At 33.1% G+C, this 16,375-nt stretch overlaps 2 protein-coding genes across 3 annotated transcripts in view; both read right to left on the reverse strand.

Moving 5' to 3' along the window:
• On the reverse strand, nucleotides 4,559-6,246 carry LOC109352855 (cyclic nucleotide-gated cation channel beta-1-like; the record flags this gene model as incomplete). The annotated part of the gene is made up of 1 exon (XM_019595035.1): nucleotides 4,559-6,246. A coding segment is annotated over one exon (1,581 nt), but the record flags the coding sequence as incomplete, so codon positions are not given.
• Nucleotides 9,645-16,375, reverse strand: part of LOC109351926 (protein SAWADEE HOMEODOMAIN HOMOLOG 2-like) — a 7,968-nt gene continuing 1,237 nt past the window's right edge. Inside the window, exons 2-9 of one of the 2 annotated variants that reach the window (XM_019593631.1) lie at nucleotides 13,817-13,902; nucleotides 13,673-13,718; nucleotides 13,429-13,599; nucleotides 11,977-12,056; nucleotides 11,842-11,893; nucleotides 10,924-11,067; nucleotides 10,664-10,783; nucleotides 9,645-10,340 (exon numbers count right to left, since the gene is read on the reverse strand). In XM_019593631.1, coding sequence (XP_019449176.1) covers nucleotides 9,822-10,340; nucleotides 10,664-10,783; nucleotides 10,924-11,067; nucleotides 11,842-11,893; nucleotides 11,977-12,056; nucleotides 13,429-13,599; nucleotides 13,673-13,718; nucleotides 13,817-13,902 — 1,218 coding nt within the window. In that variant the 3' untranslated portion in view covers nucleotides 9,645-9,821. The remainder of the gene's footprint in view (nucleotides 10,341-10,663; nucleotides 10,784-10,923; nucleotides 11,068-11,841; nucleotides 11,894-11,976; nucleotides 12,057-13,428; nucleotides 13,600-13,672; nucleotides 13,719-13,816; nucleotides 13,903-16,375) is intronic. The other variant, XM_019593632.1, reaches the window with a different exon arrangement.

A 16,375-nucleotide genomic window follows, 5' to 3' on the forward strand; every position in this document is an offset into this window, starting at 1 on the left:
TATATATATATAAAGAAATACATAAATTTATTCATGTTGCATGTTAATTTATCTGTTTTTTCAACACAGTATTCCTCCTTAAAATTGTTATTTATCATCATCAACCCTCAAATTTAGCTTTTGTTGTTTTCTTCATCTTTGTCAGTTACGCTGGATATGCATCCTTGACTTGTTTGATCCTTGTGTATTATTTATACATGCTTGTAGCTTATTCAAAATGGGGGAAAGGTTAGCATTTTCAGTAAGATGATTAAGCCTTTTAATTTTCAGCTTATGCTTCTGTGTTGCTGCTTTTCTTAGCCAATAGTGCATGTGGTTAGACAAATGTTTCTTATTGTGATAGCTATGAGTCCCTATGATGCAAATTTTGCTGTACACTTTCTTTGATCAGACCATTCTGTCTCGCGTGCATATAATAGTACTATAAGTTAGTGAAATTAACAGAACCAGCTTTATTAGCACTTAGTAGAACTACTAATACGTTTTTAAAGATACGTGTACATGTGACTTGGTAAGTGGTCAGCCCCACTACTTACATATGGATGGCCAGATGGGGATCAAGGATAAAGATCACCTGTCACAATTCTTGGTGTCCTCATTTCTGTCACACTTCACTTATATCTATATACATGGATATAATATATTATTTTAATAAAATAAATTTAAAATAAAATATTATTTTTGTCTTGTTGGCAAACACTGATTGGTCCAGGACATGAGACATAAACTTCTAGGGATAGAAGATCCCGTTCTGGGGATCACCTTTCCCAAACTATGTTTCATTCTTTGTCTCAAGTCAATCATTTATGAATATGTGGATAAAATAAAAATTTAAAAAATAGAAAGTAATAACATTTGGGACAAGTGATCTTCATCCCTTAGATATAAAGTGTGATGTAAGGAGAGAGATCATTTATTCCAATTTTTGTCTCATTTCATCTGTTAGTCTAATAAAAAAGTATCACTCAATTAAAAATTATAAAAACACAAATTAACATTTTTATATTACTTCTATAAAATTAGTCTAGGATATTGGAAATAGTGAGCTGTGTATATAGAGGATCCTTATTGGTGATATAACAAATTGGAAGATAGTTTTGAACATGACAATGGTTTTTTTTGGGTGTCTTGGGAAGCTTAAATATTTGGAAGGTATTCTTTCACAGAGTAATGTATGAAATTCATTCTGATATTTTTTATTCTAGATATTTTTTATTCTAGAGGGAAAAAGTAAGGACCCTTAATTTATAAAAAATAATCATGTGAAATTTTTATACTTAAATTTAAACAAAAATGAATAATTTATGCAAATTGTGAGCAAAATAAAAATGAGTGAGAAATTTTGAATCATGTGAAACTTTTACACCAAAGTTTAAAATGAGACCCCTATGCAAATTTTGAGAACATGAAATATTATTGACGATTAGAGATTCGAGATTAAGAATACTAATCAGAATTTAACACTTCTGGGACACCTTTTTTTAATTAGGCCTGGGTGATCACACATGTTGCACACAAACGTTAATGATGGAGTAGACATAGTTTGTTGATAGTTTTTATTATAATTTTATCCACTTATATAATTCTTACTTTTCAAACCGTCTCACCATGGAATTCCCTTTACTCACACTTGAAAAATCAATGAAATTAGTCTTCTTTTTTATATAAGCAAAAATTGAATTATAAGAGCAGGGCATAAACCCATATACAAGAATGAACTTAACCATATTAGTTGGGTATGATGGAGCAAGAAGAATTACAAGCTAAATGTTCAATACACCAATTCGAAAAAACTGAATGGGCAGCAAGGGAGTGGAAATGGAACCTAACTTGGAGAAGAGAACATTGTGACTAAGAGAAAACTAAAATTGAGGGGTTGGTGAAGGTGATTAATCTTGTAAATATAAATAACGAAACTAAAGATCGGCGAAATTGGATTCATAATATATCAAACACATATACAATCAAATCAGCTTATAACGTTATTTGGCAACAATGTAGTAGATGATAGAAAGTTGTTTTACTTGATTTAGAGATTGGTGGCTTCATTGAAGACTCAAATGCTAGTATAGAGAAATATGCTGAATATACTTCCATGTAAATTAAACTTAGGGTAGAGGGGTGTGGATATCCTCGATAAGATTTAAGGTACATCTGATGTAAAATTCAAGACGAATGAGTGTATCATGTTTTTCTCGTGTCCTTTATCTTATTTGGTTTGGTAGCGAATCTAGCAATTGTTGGGCTTCAATTTGATGTTAGCATCAACGGGAGAGGAGTATCTATTACAACATTCCCTATTAACAGAAGACAAAAAATTGTACAATGTTTTAACTATTACTGGTATTTGGACAAGTAAGAATGCATCAATTTGCAATAAGAAGAACTCAAGCAAGGAAGAAAGTGGATGTGATATAGCTGAAGCGGTTAGGATATGTAATTGTGCTGCAAATATTTAGTCAGCATAAACAATTGTACTAATTTGTTCTTGAGGTATTTTCACCTCAATTTATTAATATAAATTTACTTATAAAAAACCAATCAGGAAAAACTTAACGATGACTTAAATTAGATAATCACATAACATCAACGAATCAACGACCGATATCAGATTTTTAGTACTTTTTTCTGTACATCTAGGGTGTTTCTCAATCAGTAGTTAACGACTAATTTCTTTCAAACTATAAATATCATCAAAATGTCTTCTCTAATTAAGTCATAGGGATCAAATCACTAGCATCACTATTGGTAAATGTTTCTATTTGGAGCTATTGTGTGTGAATTGACCTAATGTTTGAGGTAGTGTAGATGAGAATAGATGAGGAAAAGAACAAAGAAAGATGAGGTTGCCATTTCTTACTGTTTCATTTTGAAAACTCCCTCTCAAACTTAACAGTGAGGTCAAGGAGAGCCCTTCAAAATAGTGCGAGTCCCACGAGCAAATAAGTACATGCACCAATTTGTTGTACTTGTCTTACTCTTTATCTCCACCTATTACAAAGAAAGAGAACATGAAGGACAAAAGGATCCGACATATTAATATTATTATACAATGGGATTTGATGTCTTGGGAATATTGATTAATGCATTTATAATTGACATGAGACAACTGCTTTGAAATTCTGAAAAATATGTGGCTAAGGAATGAGAGAAATCAAGATGAAGATCTGCAATTGAAACTAGGGAAAATAAAGTTGAGAAGTTAACTATGCTAACCTTACATGCTTGCATTATTTGTGAAGTTGTTTAGTGTTACTGATTTACAACATGCTTGAAATTGACATGGACTATGAGTTGTTGCAAGGTTGTTATGAAATGTGATTGTTTAGAGGCAGTTAATAAAAGCAAATTAATGTATGTATATCAATAATGTATTGGTTTGGTATAAGATTCTACTGGCTCCTCGAGATGATTATAAGGTCAAATGTTCGTTTTTCGTTAATAAGTAATTGTTTAAATTATATATATATATTTGTTATTACCAAAGATATTTCTTACTTTTTTTGATAAAGAATTAATCATTTTCAGGGCTTGTGATTGTCCCTCCCAACAAATGTCGCTCTCAAAATTAAAGTTTCGACCTCAAAGATACAATAAGATCTTACATCACTGTACCAACATTAATATGTATTAATATTTCTGATTTCTTAATTAAGAATCCAAAAAAAGATATTTGAAAAATGACGGGATGAAATAATAGAGAACAATAATAATGAAAGCTGAAAGCAATTTTAGTTTTTTAGATAAGATGAATCATCCAATGACCATCGACCAGACTCCACCTTGGAACCGACAGCTAGACACATAACGTTTGCCAAGTGTCCCACCAACATTAATTATATAGTAATACTTTCATACCCTTCAATGCATTGAAGAATCACTGAATCACATATAATGCATGTGCAATTGCTAAACCTTCAAAGTTCCAATGTTTATATTGTCTCCCCATTTTTCCATTACATACCCAAAAATTCAAAAAGGAAATTATACAAAGCATTCCATAAAAGGTGAAATCCTTGGTTCACTAATTAACAAAGCTGCCAAAAGATTAGCATAATATATGAATCATAAAAAAATATTATTTTGTTAATATTCACATGACACTGCATCTTAATTGTTTAGCTACAGCTAATCTTGTCAGCATAAAGATCTGAACATTATTCTTTTCATAAAGAAAAAACTAAAAATAAATTATGATATTTGAAAACTCAGAATATGACACTCACGCTTATGTTTGTTTTGAAATTCACACATCTCCCTTATATCCATGTATATTATATGAACTACACTCTTACACGCTCTTTTTCATATATAAATTTACTTTAAACTTATATGAACTATGGTAATGAATACTCTCTAGTTAAAAATATTATAATATCATAATGTGATTCAGAACTTGCCAATTTTTGTGTGCGAAAAAAGAAAGAAAGATCGTGAAAGCCTCTCCAGGTAGTTACAAGTAAGCTTTTAATATAATAAAAAAATATCAATATGGCATCTACATAACATTTTACTCATATTTGCATACCACATACTTATTTGAGCCTTGCGTACCATGTACAAAAACGTATTTTCATTCTCACATCAAGTACTTATGCAGCTATTATATTTGAGAATTGAGATATTAAAAAACAACAACAGAAGAAAATAAACTTAAAATAGACATCAAAATCCAACCCCAGCCGCGCCGATCCCAAGCCGAGCCGAAGAGTACGGCTCCATCAGTTTCCTGTTATTCCATAAACAACCCTCCGGCGCAAGCTTAGCCGCCGCTGACTCCCTCGGCTCCGACTTACAGCGCTTGAGAACATCACTCTCGCAAACATTGGGCACCACCACTTGCGCCGGGAATGAGCAAGACGACCTTCCCAGTTGAATCACCGGAAGTGGTGGCGGTTCCAGCGGCGGCTTCGACTCCACGGCAACCCTCTTCTTTGAGTGACGTTCTCCGCCACCAGTTTTCACAGCTGGCCTCGGCGGCAGCCACCTTACGAAATCAGCTGTGCAAACCCACGTCTCCTTCGAAACTTCAATTGAAAGCTTTGGTTCGCACATCATCATTAGCAAGCACTCTGGTAAGCTTCCACTTCCTCTCTCTATATTTGACTTATTTTCTCTCTCCTCTGACCCCTTTCCTTCCTCTTCTTCTCCTTTGACGTCGTTTTCAGAAACGGTTTCAACTTGTTCATTACCATTTCCATCTTCACCTGCTTTGTGTTCTTTTTCTTCATTTGTTTCCACTTGGTTTGTTACTTCTTCTTCTTTTGTATTAACACGATCAATACCATTTTCACTTTCTTGAACTTCTTTATCTTCTTCCATTGGTACTTCTTCATCATCTCCTTTGGAAAAATCTGGTTGCAAAAAACGGTTAGTTAGAGCTGCAACTTTGACAGGATCAGATCTGCATCTCATTAACAATAAAGCATTCTTTGGTGGAATGCATATGCTAACACTTCCTCTCTCTTCTTCTTTTTCTTCTTCTTCTTCTTCTTCTTCCTTCTTGTTTTTCACCTTCTCTATATCATCTAAGTCAATGTCTTCAAACACATGCCTTCTTCTATGCCTTGTTCTATCTTCTTCTTCTTCTTCTTCTTCTTCTTCTTCTTCTTCTTCTTCTCCCATTACTAACTCAATCTCCCTTTTCCCTTCTTGCATAGTCACCTTCCATCTTCCTGCATCTTCTACCTTATCCTCTTTCTCTCTTGTGCAAGGGAACATGCAGCTTAACTCCTTCAGAGCTTCACATATTGTCAAAGGAAGATGAACCCATCTCTGGTTCCTATCTTGCTGTTGTTGTTGTTGTTGATGCAAATTTTGATTCACACCAACTTCTGCTATTCTAAATCTCGCTTCTCCACCACTACTTGATCTTCTCTTTGATTTGGATATCGCACCTCTCTTTTTAGCTTTCACCCTCACTTGTCCAATACATGTAACTTTGGGAGATGAGGGTTCTGGTTTATCAAAACCAGATCCTCTTTTACTTCCTACAGATACAGTTGTGAACATGGGAGAGGCTTGACCATTTGTTACTAGTTTCTTGTTGAAGGAAGAAGATGAGAGTGGCATTTGGGGTGGTGGTGGTGGTTCTCTACTAATATGGCATGGACTGAATATGGACATGGAAGAGAGCTTCATAGATGAGAAAGACACAATAAGAGAGACCCCCTTGTGATTTGTGAAGATGTGGTTGTTGCTAGTTACTTGTGGAGGTGCATGTGCAATGGGGTCTCTATGTCCATTTTATGTATTTCTTTAAAGTTAAAACTTAAAAGAAGGGCACTCACACAAAGATATGGACATTGAGTGACAGAACAAGTTTTCTTGGGATCCTAAGCTAAGTCAATAAGGGTTTGATTCAACATAGATGATGTATGAATGAAAGATCTTTGCTTAGTTGGAAGGTGGGGTACCCTTGCGTGAAGGTACATGTTGTAGAGCACAATGAAAGTGAGAAAAACATAAAAATTAGAAGGTGTATATAAAGGAAGAAAAGAAGTTGTGGAAATACTGAATTTTATTAGCTAAATGGAATGGATCCCTATGGATAAGGATATGCTCTTCAACCACATTATCAAACCTGTTATGAACAAATCAGAAAAAATTATAAATATTTAATTTTTTAATCAATATAATATATTTTGATTAGTTCGGGATAAACTTAGGATATGGTTGGAGACAAAATCCTTATCTAAATGAAATATGACAAAATGCTTATTTGTCTTTTAGAATATGTTAAGTATTATATAAAAGTATTTAGATGATACGATAATATTTTAAAATATTATGATGATTATATAAAAATATTTTAGAATATCTTAAATTATATAAAGATATAAAAGATAACATTGATATTATATAAAGTTATTTTAGATATGTATTTTAGAATATCTTAAATTATATTATAGAAAATATTTAGATAGTATGTAGATATAAAATTAATATTTTATATTATGATGGTTATGTCCTAGATTTGTTTAAAGTATATTTTAGAAAAATATTTAGGATTGATATTACTTTATTTTATCTTCATGATTTATTCCTTATATAATTAGAAGTCTAGTATTAATATAAATAAATATTAGTATTATGTCTTTTGAATAACAACATATCATATAATCTTCACAACATTATCAATATAATTTATTATTATGATCATTCTCTTTTATCGTTTATACTTCAACCATGTAATATCTAACACATATTAGTAGAAGAATCAACAACTTTTTGTAATGGCAGAAAGTACAGGAAAGCCGAACATGGCGGGAAAGAGATTTTGGAGAGTGGCATTCGATTATAGGTGATAAAAGGGACTTTTTGACATAGGTTAATGCTTCCTCTTGTAGTATTCTTTCAATGATTCATCTAATATCTAATGAAGTAAATTTTAAAATGAAAAGACATATGGTTTAGTATTTGGGAATATAAAAAAAAACATTAAAAGTTTTCCTCTTTAATAATTAGTAGGATACTTAGATCCATCTATTGGGAGGATTAAGTATCTCTTTAAATAACAATTAATGAAATTTATAAATTCATTTCATACTTATGGTATATGGATTTAATATGTATACACACTGACTGACAGTATAAATGTTTTTATACTGACAGTGTAAATGTTTTTACATTGTCAGTCAATCATCTACCATTGATTTATTAATCACTATTAACTCTCAAATAAAAGTAATACAAATCAATGGTGGATGATATACTGACAGTGTAAAAAAATTTATACTATCAATGCACAAATTTTAGGAGTTGTGATACTATATGATATATAGATATATTCGTGATTTAGTTAGTATAAGTTTAAAAAAGAAAAAAATAACTAGTTCTATTAATTGTTAGGAATGTAATAAATAAAAAATCTCTACATACCTTGTGGTTTGTATGTATGAGCTCAAATGATAGAAACATAATCCATCTTTTTTGTGATAATAAGAATGCCTACATTAATCTATCTTTTTTTCGGAGAAAATTATTGATCATGTAAAAATAATAATTACTGAAACACAGGAAGCTATCCTGATAAATACTAATATTTTCCTTTAATTTATTGATCACGCCAATGTTATGTGCAATGGATTACTCTCTTCTATTTATATTTCAAACTAAAAAGTTAGAGGTTAACAAATTATAGAGGTTAACAAATTACTTTGCAAATAGCTTCAGATCACAAATGAGAAATCATTTGTCACATTCATGTAATTTGGTGTTCTAACAATTAAGAGCAACAACAAAACAATGGAGCCATTTATTTATGATTGAGGATAGTATTTGCAGGAACGTGGCCAGATCACACCAAGAAAGTGATGTAACGGTCAAAAGAAATATGGCATTGTTATATAGGCATTTGTTCCTAGTAATTTCATGTGAAGTAGAGATTCTTCTAGTTTTTCCTATACATCTCCATCATTCAATTTAAAGTGATGTAAAGGAAAGAAAATAAGATTACGTAGAAAATTAATATCCAAAATCATTTTTCTATGCTAAAATGAGATAGCATAGCAGTTTTGAAATTAATCTGTACACAGAAATGATGGTTTGAAAAAAATAAACTAAATTTATTTAGATGATGTTGGACTGTTGAATGATATTTAAATCCAATAAGTTTTTTGTTCCAATTTCATGAATTAAATCAATTTAGATGGAACCTATACTTATCACAAAAATAATACTAAGAGGAATTCACTTATGAATCTAATTAGTTTTACAATTGATAATCTAAAATGTATGTTTTTTTAGTTTCTAATTGTTAAACATATTATTAGATAACAAGTAACACTTTTTAATTGTGAAAATTATGTTGATGTGGTAATGGTATTGTTTTGTTATTGTTTTATATTTCTTGTTGTCTTTGCTTTTAATACTTATGCACATAAGATATTTTAAATAATTACATGTAAATGCATTTTTTTCTTGTTTTTTCAAAGATATTATGATTTCACATTCTTACCCTCTTACTATTTCTCATTAATTGACAAACGGCAAACAATATAGAAAAATAAAAAAGTTTTATAGAAAATATGAAGTCTTGATTTGCAACTTTACAAGTAATTGCAGAGAAAAACTGAATGAAACAGCCTTTTCTCTTCCATAGCCTCATGAACCCAAAAAAACAAGTAAAATTATTAATTTCTCCATAAAAAAATTCATTTTATTTGTTTGGTTTGATGGATTTAAATAAAAAACAATTATCCTTAAATAATTGTGAGGTTCCAGATGAAAAATAATAGAAAACCATAATTCCACATACTAAAACAAAACAACTATGCAAAATGCACATCAAATTTGTAGAAAATTGTATGACAAGCAAAATAAGTTCATAAAACTATTATTACCCGAAAACAAATACTTTTATGCTTCCTTTACTTTGAAGCCAAATGTAATATACTTATAGTGTAAAGCTTTTACACCAATAACATATCATCCATCATTCTTGATATATAACTTTTATTTAAAATTGATGTTTAATACTTAAGTGATGGATGATGCATTAAGATCAGTGTAAAACCTTTACACCATTAGTAGAAATTAAGTTAGGATACATTAAACAAAAACAAGAACAAACACATTCCTCATTGTATAAATTGTTTTCATATTGCTATCTTCTTTTTTGCAAAAACAAAAGCCCAAATATATATTATCCTTATTAATGTATAAATCTGATTCTTAACTATGGGACAAACTCATGCACAAGCATTTACTTAAGATAACTAACTGTCCAGCCAGTTAGCACTTAGTAGTTTTGAGTAAAGCATGCACTGAAGTCTTACTAACAGGTTCTGACTACCAAAAGGGCCAGGAAAAAAACATCATTACTTTCCTTCAGCCATGTTCTGACTGGGGATTTCGGGAACACGGCCTGTAGTAATGATGCTACCGAAGCCAGGGGGGACGATGGAGTCGTTTCCAGATAGAACATTAGTAGCTGCTACAGCTTTCTTTGGATCTACAATCATCATATGTGGGACTGGAGTAACATTTTTCTGCGGAACAGGAACAGGTGTTACCATAGGAATGTTTGAATGCTGCTGCTTTGGTGCTGATTCAGAAGAACTAGGAATTGTTTCAGCTTTCTTTGGATCCACATTCATAAAATTTGGGACTTGAGAAACATTTGATTGTGAAGCTGGCGTTATGATAGGAATGCTCACATTCTGTTGCTGTTTTGGCATTGTTTCAGAAGAACCCGAAACCTTGGTAGCATGAACATTTGCTGGATCCATGGCAGTCTTCTGCTGATTCTCAGATGCTGCCTCATTGGCAGTTCTGAGTTGTTGTAACCTGTACTCACTTTCAGGCCTTCGGCATATCTTCTTAAGTGGCACAATTTCCTGCCAGGAACACAAGATAGGTGAATCAACAAAGTGCATGAAGTGAGTGAACTTAATGCCTCGATTGGCAGCGGAGATGATTCTGGTGAGAAGAAATATAATGAGAGAAACAAGGGTGAGAAAATCAGTGGATTTTGATGCATGGCATGAAAAGAAAAGGAAAAGGATTGAAGAGAAAGAAACATTAAGTACTCTCCAAAGTGAAAAGGGCAAAAATAATACTTTCGACTAAAAAAATACAGATGTCCCTAGAATCAAATAGCACAGCCATATTGGTGAGTATGGAAAACCATACAAGACAAAATAATATTGAAAACTAATACCTCTGTCTGATCATGATCATAACGAACCAAAAATCTACAGCGACAGCCTCTTACATCATGCCTCCGCCTTTGAGCATCAAGCACATGTGCATCAAAGTAAAGGGCTTGCTCTTTACCTTCCTGTAATGTCCAAAATCAAAACTCACTAAATAATGATAAGGAAAAAAGAATTGTTCTCAAAAGGCAAAATATGATCAGAAATGATAGATGACCATAATCAAATTAACATTATACTGACACAAAACTGCAGATATTCCAACCTGAAAACATAGTATGAGATCTCCAGGAAGAACTACTATACATTCTGATGATTCACATGGCAAAGAACGTGGCCTGACATTCCTGCGGACATTAATCCACTCATCTTCCTCTGATCCAAAACCAGCAAACCGTACTAGCACTTCCTGGAATTCGCAGAAACACAGTTATATTACATGATCTATCAAGGTAGAGCACCCAGACAAAAATAAAAGATGACACACACGACAAAACTCTCTTCATATTTCCAAAACAAGGTTTTGATGGCAAAACTCAAGATAGTCTATAGCACCACTAATGAGTGACTTGGGAACTGAGCGAAATCTATTTGTTTATTTATAAGTAAAATCCTTTATAAAGGTGAGCGATGGCGCAATGGTTAAAGTTGTTGATATCGATATGTGACAAAAAGTCAAAGGTTGGAGACATGGATTAAGCCTCTTTCAAATGCGAGATGCCTACTATAGACCCAGACTGTAATATACCAGGACACCAGGTTGCCCTTTATAAGTAAATTCCTCCATGGCCCATCTGAACTATTTTCTGAAAATAATTTTAGAAGCAAAAAATTAACACTAACGAGTACATTCCAAACATGTTACTAGAAAACAGCTGAATCAAATAGAAAACAATGTTAAGAACAAATAAGTCATTCAGCGAAGAAAACTAATGAACCATTTTTATCGTTTATCACAGTAAACAGAGCCATTATTGTTCGACCACTAAGAACATTTCATTACATTACTTCACATAGGTACTGCTACCACTCATGTGATCATGCATGTGAGAATAGATAAATAGTAAAATCACTGGACTACCAAGGAAATATACAGGGGAAGGGCAACTAAAAAATATATCCAAAAGCCTCACTAATTCCTTCACAAAACCTGAGTATTTAAATAATCTCATCCATAAATTACCGGATCATTGGTCTCCAAATTTCTGTGTGATAGAAAACAAGCCACATCATACCTAATAAAAATAAGAGACCATAAGTTAGGTCAATTAAACAACAGGAAACTCTAAACATGATTAAAAAAAGAGGAAATACTGACCATGCTCCATCTCTTCTAGATTTAGCTTCAAATTCCATAACCGAATTTTCTGGAGTTTCTTTTCCTGTTGTTGGAACTGAGTAGAACAAAATGAAGGCAATGTTATATAAAGAAAAATAATAAGTAATAATAAGAGAATAAAAGCACACATCCTTTAATCTACAGTCAAGCCCCCATATATAGTAGGACCTTCTTTTACCATGTTTTTTTAAATGACTATCAAAGATTTCAAGCAGAAAAAATGATTTTTTTCATCCCAGATCATCTTCTAGCAAACTCAGTGTTTTTCTGTGCAGTTATGCCTTCAAATAGGAACATCTTAATGAGAAGCAATATCATGGATACTAAAAACGTATGACGGCAGTTTTTTAAACTAATTCAGAACCTGAGATGCATCTCTTGCCACATGCTAACATGCTTAATATAAGCAATGAAAGATAGTAAAAAACCTACATTAGGTTCTGGTCACACTGGTTTTGGTATCATACAGTTACTCTTAAACCTTAAAAGCTAAGCGAGTTGAAAAAAGGTCAAATGAAACTGTTACCAATACTTTCCAGTCTTGCTGGTCTTCGTATCATACATGAACTGTTAAACCTTAAAAGCTAAACGATATAAAAAAAGAAAAGAAAAATGAAGCTGAAGCCAATACTTCGAATTTGAGTGTGAGATACATAACATGGGTTTTCATGCTCAAAATTATTTGGAGAGAAACAGTTTTATTACAACAACCAAGTGCAAATGAAGCATAAAATTATACAATAGAGACATATAATTCGTATTACACTTGTTAGTCCTACATTCGGTTTAACACAAGCAACTGGGAGAACAATGAGAAACTTCCTCATACAGAAAACTCAAATCTTATAACATTACGTCATCAAAATGATCACAAATAGCATTATTTAACAAAACTTTTTATTTAACAAATTGCTTTTGAAATACTAAAACTTTTTATTTAACAAATTGGACATGTAGTCGACGAACCCCAAAGCCTTGATGATTTGACCCCATTAACCACTCAAACTGTTATTAAGGTAAGACCAGGATTTGTCCGTGATAATGCAAAAAAAAAATAGTACAGAAAATTGTGGAAGATAAAGCTGGTAATGGAAGAAGAGAGCTCTACAAAGAAACATCATTCCATACCTTCGCTCCTCCTCATGCACACTACACTGCAAGTTCCAACTAAACACATAATGCAAAAAAGCACATATATACATCTAACGTTTATGTGAGTCTAAATTAAAGACTGACAATATTTAGCATAACTAAATCAGATAAATTAGTCATTCAGTAAAATAATACTGCAATATTGTATGAGATCATGATGCAGCATGACCAAAATGTTGAAAAAAAGATAACACAATATTAAGTATGAAGAATTAGTAAAAACATGTGCTGATGTATTCAAGCAAAAAAAAAATTAAGCACCAAAAGCAACACCATTCTACCTGAACCTGAAGCAGCAGGAGTTGGAGCAGCTGTCGGTGGTGGGCCTGGAGGCATAGTCCTTACTGGAGCAGAATCATCCCGAGGCATAGGTGTGTTACTTAACTTCCCAGGAGTCTTACTTAATTTTGCCCTTATAGCATACCGCTTATTTTGAAACCAATTCCAAATCTACAATGATGAAGAAAACTAAGAAAATGGAGAGTAAAAGGTTCATTGTCAAAATAAAATGTAGTTGTCATACCTGCTTTATCTGCACTGTAATCTTGCCTCTACGGTCCGGTGATTCACTACAAAAAAAATTATGTTCATAACTTTAATATTCCTCATCAGGAACATACTAAATACTATCATACGTCTCAAGAATAGTAAGAGAACTATGGCATACCTAAACTTGTCTGCAAGCGCTTGAATAACATCACGTGATGGCATTGCATTGTTGTGTACTTGCAGAATAGTTTCCATTTCAGATACCTATGCAGATAAACATTAGTTAATAGCATCACAAATCCAATCATTAATAAAATGCCACTTTGAACTGCATATTACAGCAGACGGAAGGGCAACATAAATCTATTCTATCGCAACATAATGCGAAAGTGGGTACGGGAGCACTTAACCTCACAAAACTTAAGAATAACATGGTAGTGGTCCAAACTCCAAAACAGGGCATACAAGATCTCTTACACCAAATCCAGAAATGTGTCTATTGGCAAGTAAGTCTCACATCCCCTACCTCATTGTCTCAGGAGTGGTTTAAATACATGTAGGGCTAATCCTCTCATTGTTAATTGGTTGTGAGATGGAACCTTGATGTGATATGAGAGCTAGAGCCCAATTTCCTTCTGGTTATCATAGGCCAAAAGATATCTTTCGTCATAGGTCAAAGGTAACCCATTGCCTAGTCTGGTAGGCTTCTATAGAGGGGTATATTGGGAAGCAAGTCCCGTGTCGCTGGCCTTATTGTCTCACGGGTGTTTTAAATACTTGTTGGACTACTCCTCTCATCGCCAATTGGTTTTGAGATGAAATCTTAGCAGGTTCCTCCTAATTATAATTCAAAGATGGAAGTACATATACCAACTCTTTCTTTACAGGAAGTTATTCTACACAAACAAAGGAATGACAACCAATACCATTTCATCCTATTCCATTACAATTGTAATCCTTTTTATTCCATATTGTCTCATTCATCTAAAAGTACAGGAATTTTTCTGTGGGTAAATGAAGCTTCATGTTTGTTTTCATTAAACTTCAATCTGCTATTGCATGCCCACTATTATTGAGCCTTATCTGATATCCCTTCTCCAAATCCAATAAGGCTGGACCTATCTCGATTGAATTGGAGGCATGGGAAGGTAAATTTTCATATAAAAAAGGAATCCACTTGAAACACATGACAACATTCCAGTCCACTTCCATTTGTCCTTCACCTTTGATTTGTTTCCACATCTAGTTAGATAGCACTTTCAGAACAGGTTAGGTAGGCCAGTGAAAGTAAAACCTTCTGTTTGGGAAAAAAGGTTCACCACATAGCAAATTGAACAAAAAAATAGAATATGATATTTGATCACATACATTTTGGTAATGTGGAGTTGACAACATCTAAAAGGCAAAAAATCTAGAATGTAAACCAAGAAAGTTGGGTGGTAAATAAAGGATTCTTGGTGGCTACTCATCAGCACAGATGAAATGTATAACCAGGTGCACAAACACAAATTAGAGAAAAGAAAGGGATAATGCTCCTCTAAAGCGAGCTTGAGTGTAAAATGAGCAAGTAAGGCCTTAATTAGCTAAAGTGGGTTGAGAGCTCAATGCATTTTAACTAAACAAGGGCAGATACACCCTTACTTACTCACTTTACACTGAAGCTCAACTTAGAGAATTTTTTCTAGAAGAAAAATATATGCATAATTTAATGTTTTTTAACCTAGAGAGAAATATCAGACTACATCAAAAGGTAATAAAGATAGAGAATTTATTATAGTCAATGAAGATTAAGAGGAGTAGCTTTTCAACACTCAAAAGGTAGGCAAAATCTCGATCTTCCTCGAGTGATTTCACGCTTTTAGGGAAGCTAGCAAGTCCAGTTCCTGTGAAATTTCTGATCCTGCTACCGCTGGTTGGACCGACAGGCAAAGGTGCAAGGTCATGGGATCTTTTCAATTTTTGAGAGCATGTAAGTGGCTGGAAAAGGAAATATTCGGGTCAAACGGTCACTTGACCCGAGCCCATTTGCAATTTCAGAGGGTAAAATCCTCTAAAACCAAATATATCCCAATTTCATAGCATTAATTCGCCCCTAAAACCATTGCATTTTCCTCATCGAGTCATTACCAATAGTCATCATTTTTAGCCATCTGTGACTACTTTGTGGGTGAGTTGGTTTTCTATGGCATTTTTAATACTCCTCTGGAATTGTGGGCTGTTGGATGTTGTAGGTTTTGTGGATTATTTGGGTTCTTTGGTTTTCTTCATCTGAAGTCTGAAGAAATGGATTCAGGTGGGGCTGATGGTGCTAGTGACTCTGCCCTCCCTGTTCCTAAGGGTGGGGGACCTGAATCATGATGTATAATCGGATAGCTATGTGCACACCCAAATGTTCAGATTTGTATTTATTAGTATTTCTCATGTTTATTCATTATTTGTCTAAATTATGTTATCTTATATGTCTATGTTTAAATATAATTTTGCATGGTTGGTAGGATTGCGATCCATGTCATTATCACACTTTTTACATGTTGTCCATGCCTTTCGAGTCTTACTTAAGATCTCGAATTTGACTACCAACCCTAATCAAACAACACCTAAATTCTCGCTGCTGTATAGTTTTAGTACATCTCCATGTAATTGACAGAACGAATCACACAATTTTCGATCAAGTCACTTGAAACATTTTTAGATTTTTACACTAGTGAATAAAGCTTCGTACGCAGTATTACTTTTA

The sequence above is a fragment of the Lupinus angustifolius genome, chromosome LG07 (genome assembly GCF_001865875.1).
Source record: "Lupinus angustifolius cultivar Tanjil chromosome LG07, LupAngTanjil_v1.0, whole genome shotgun sequence".
Classification (NCBI taxonomy): Eukaryota; Viridiplantae; Streptophyta; class Magnoliopsida; order Fabales; family Fabaceae; genus Lupinus; species Lupinus angustifolius.